The 1,971-nt window shown below is 45.4% G+C and overlaps 1 protein-coding gene across 1 annotated transcript in view; it reads right to left on the reverse strand.

Moving 5' to 3' along the window:
• Positions 1 to 348: 348 nt before the first annotated feature.
• Positions 349 to 1,971, reverse strand: part of bxdc2 (brix domain containing 2) — a 2,015-nt gene continuing 392 nt past the window's right edge. Inside the window, exons 2-4 of the mRNA XM_016261653.1 lie at positions 956 to 1,030; positions 758 to 892; positions 349 to 684 (exon numbers count right to left, since the gene is read on the reverse strand). Of these exons, the coding sequence (XP_016117139.1) occupies positions 538 to 684; positions 758 to 883 (273 nt within the window). The 5' untranslated portion in view covers positions 884 to 892; positions 956 to 1,030 and the 3' untranslated portion in view covers positions 349 to 537. The remainder of the gene's footprint in view (positions 685 to 757; positions 893 to 955; positions 1,031 to 1,971) is intronic.

Here is a 1,971-nt window from a genome sequence, read left to right on the forward strand (position 1 = left end):
AATGTCATTAAAGCATTACATATTTCCTACGTGCAGCTCATGTCACACACTCCTCCTATACCTGAAATAAATCACTACGATGACTGAGAAATAAAGCCTCGCCAAGCCTTTACTTTACTACCAAACTACTGCAGGAAGAGCCCAATAAAACCTCTGTGAACTTATGTCAATGTGTTTGCAGCCATGTTTGTTCTAGTAAAGAGCAACTACTCGTAAAGAAATCTAACCGCACCATATTTAACTCATCAACATTTAAACATGTCAAAGTTTTAATACTTGAAACGGTCGTCATTGATAATCCTGTGTATTTTCTACTAACCTTAACAAGCAAATCAAAATCAACACGTCTTTGAACATTAATAAAAGGTTTATTAAGATCGCACTGCATTACAAAAGAAGCAGAAACACAGCTCCTCGACCTGAACAACAACAGAAACACTGTTCAGGAAGCAGAACCTCTGATCTGGGATCAGAGCTCATTATAATATCGACGCAGACCTGTGGTGACAGGGACGTTTTATGAGTGAACACCACAGCTTATGGCAGGCCTTTGCGCTCCATCTGCGTTCTCTTCTTCATCTGCGTGCGTCTGAGCTGCTTCTGTGTGTCTGTGGCCTCGGCTGGAGTCCAGAACACCTCCTGCTGCTCTCTGCGCTTCTCCTTCTGTCGGATCATCCGCCGGTGCTGAACGAACAAACAAACATCATCAAGTGAAGCAGAAGCACGTGCCTCAGAGCCTGATGAACAGCGTTCTCACCGTGTTGGGCGGCTCAAAGTGAGGGCTCTCATACAGCGTGGGTCCACCGAAGCTGCCCTGGAATGTTCTGATGAGATTCAAGACGAAACGAGGGCTGATCTCGACCAGAGACGCGTCTTCTTCCATGATCTGTGGAGACAACAGAGCCAGCCGTTCACAGAGCAGCGCTCGAGTGAAGGACGCCACAGCGGTGCGCTTCTCCTGAGCCAGATCCTGCTGTCTGCGACCGTGAACGAGAGCACGTGATCCACCAACGGCTGGCGTGGAGAAGATCTGCCAGAACACCACTTAATCACTCAACACAAACATGTTCAGTAGCTTGAGCAGTGTGCGGAAACAGAAGCTAAACCTGCAGAAAGAATCACATCAGTGTCTGTGTTATTCTGATTCTCAGCACCAGTGATCTTTAATAATGAAGCGTGAGCAATGAAAGAGAATCAAACACAGCGGGCTGAGAATGCATTACTACATCTGTCACCCTGGAGCACACAACCAGTCTTAAGGGTCAGTTTTGTGAAATTGAGATGTATGCATCATCTGAAAGCTGAATAAATGCGCTTTCCATTGATGTGTGGTTTGTTAGGATAGAACAATATCTGAAAATCTGGAATCTGAGGGTGCAAAAAAATCTAAATATTGAGAAAATCATCTGTGTGTCTCTCTCTCTCACTCACACACACACTCTCTCTCACACACACACACTCTCACACACACACACACTCTCACAATGTATTGTTGGCTATTGCTACAAATATCCCCCAGCGACTTAACACTGCTTCTGTGCTGCAGGGTCAGATATTTAAGCTGTTATGTGCACATTATTCAGTCGTTTTGCAATATTAATATAGATTATTAGCTGAGATGAAAGCAGCAAAATTGAAAGAGGAATCAGTGTTGAGATGAATCTGAGTGACACACACACACACACACAGAGAGAGAGAGAGACACACAGAGAGAGAGAGAGAGAGAGACACACACACACACACACACACACACACACACCACACACACAGAGACACACAGAGAGAGACACACACAGAGAGAGAGAGAGAGAGAGAGAGAGAGAGACACACACACACAGACACACAGAGAGAGAGAGAGACACACACACAGAGAGAGAGAGAGACACACACACACACAGAGACACACAGAGAGAGACACACACACTCACAGACACACACAGAGAGAGAGAGAGAGAGAGAGAGACACACACA

The sequence above is a fragment of the Sinocyclocheilus grahami genome, unplaced genomic scaffold (genome assembly GCF_001515645.1).
Source record: "Sinocyclocheilus grahami isolate Dianchi unplaced genomic scaffold, SAMN03320097.WGS_v1.1 scaffold2522.1, whole genome shotgun sequence".
Taxonomy (NCBI): domain Eukaryota; kingdom Metazoa; phylum Chordata; class Actinopteri; order Cypriniformes; family Cyprinidae; genus Sinocyclocheilus; species Sinocyclocheilus grahami.